This window comes from Perkinsus marinus, assembly GCF_000006405.1.
Source record: "Perkinsus marinus ATCC 50983 genomic scaffold scf_1104296929298, whole genome shotgun sequence".
In the NCBI taxonomy this organism is placed as follows: domain Eukaryota; phylum Perkinsozoa; order Perkinsida; family Perkinsidae; genus Perkinsus; species Perkinsus marinus.
This window is the reverse complement of record NW_003216508.1, coordinates 1-1,127: the sequence shown is the minus strand read 5'-3', so window position 1 is coordinate 1,127 and position 1,127 is coordinate 1. Positions and strand designations below refer to the sequence as shown.

Below are 1,127 nucleotides of genomic sequence, written 5' to 3'. Positions count from 1 at the left end.
CTAAAGCAGGGTGACATATCAGTGAAATTGCTCGATGGAGGAGCAGTGAAGATCCAAGGGTGTGCTGGAAGCTTTAGCCGTTGGGTTTGGTGATCAGACTAGGACAGTCGAGGCCTACGTCTTAGACTCTGCTCACTGGGAGTTGGTTCTACCACGATGGGTACTGGGTAACTGTGTTTGGGTGATGGCTGGTAACGACTACCTACTCTTCGATGAGGTTGAGGTCAACCCTCACGGGGGAGTGCAGGAGGCGAGGGAGATAGGCGCTAATGCAGTCGAGAGAGACCGATCTCTCCCGACACGAAGAGTGTGGCCAGCTGTCGTGAAGGTCCCTTGGATTGATGATCGTAGACCTAAGCAGAATTATGATGCCATCAGAGGCCGAGATTTGAAGATCACACAGAGGCTGGCCAAGAGACCTGAAGAGTTAGCAGCGTATGAAGCGGCCGTGGACGAGCTCTTGAAGTCCGGGGCGGTCGAGGAACTCCCACTGGGGGAGGACCCGAGGAAATGGGCTTACCACTATATGTGTGGGGTTCCGGTTTTCGCCAATCAGCGAAAGTCCACTCGCTGTCGTATTTGTATCGACGCTCGAGAGCTTAACAACTTCACGAATAAAGAAGGAGACGAGGAGGCCGCGGACATGGACCTACAGTCACGGATTCTAGAGTGGCGAGCGTCCAAGCGAGTTGATTGTGAGGATCTCAAGAAGGCCTTCTGGTCGGTCCACATCGATAAATCGGATGTGAAGTGGTTGGGGATGTGCGTCGGGTCGAGGATCATAAGGTGGATCCATGTCCCTTTCGGGACGAATTGGTCCCCTTGGGCCCTGTCTTCGGTCTTGGGAAAGATTCTCAAACAGATCGGGGGGACGGGCGGTGCCGAAGCTATCTCCTTCTATGTCGACGATGTACTTCTGCGAGGGGACAGTTGCTCGGAGGTGTCGAAGATTCGTCGGGAGGTGGTTCCCGCATTAGAAGAGCGGGGGTTCGAAGTCCACCAGGACAAGCGAATGTCCAATCTCGACACGGATGAGACTGTATAGGTCGAGGGGTATCTAAGAGAAGATCTCAGTGAGAAGTCAGAACAGAGGTTGCTCGGTACGACTGGCTCTGTGGCGAGCGAAT

The 1,127-nt window shown here is 54.0% G+C and overlaps 1 protein-coding gene across 1 annotated transcript; it reads left to right on the top strand.

The window, feature by feature from the left end:
- Nucleotides 1–184: 184 nt before the first annotated feature.
- Pmar_PMAR008823 (conserved hypothetical protein) lies at nucleotides 185–1,045 on the top strand (the record flags this gene model as incomplete). The annotated part of the gene is made up of 1 exon (XM_002787893.1): nucleotides 185–1,045. One exon carries the CDS (start codon nucleotides 185–187, stop codon nucleotides 1,043–1,045), a length of 861 nt encoding a protein of 286 aa, XP_002787939.1.
- Nucleotides 1,046–1,127: the final 82 nt, after the last annotated feature.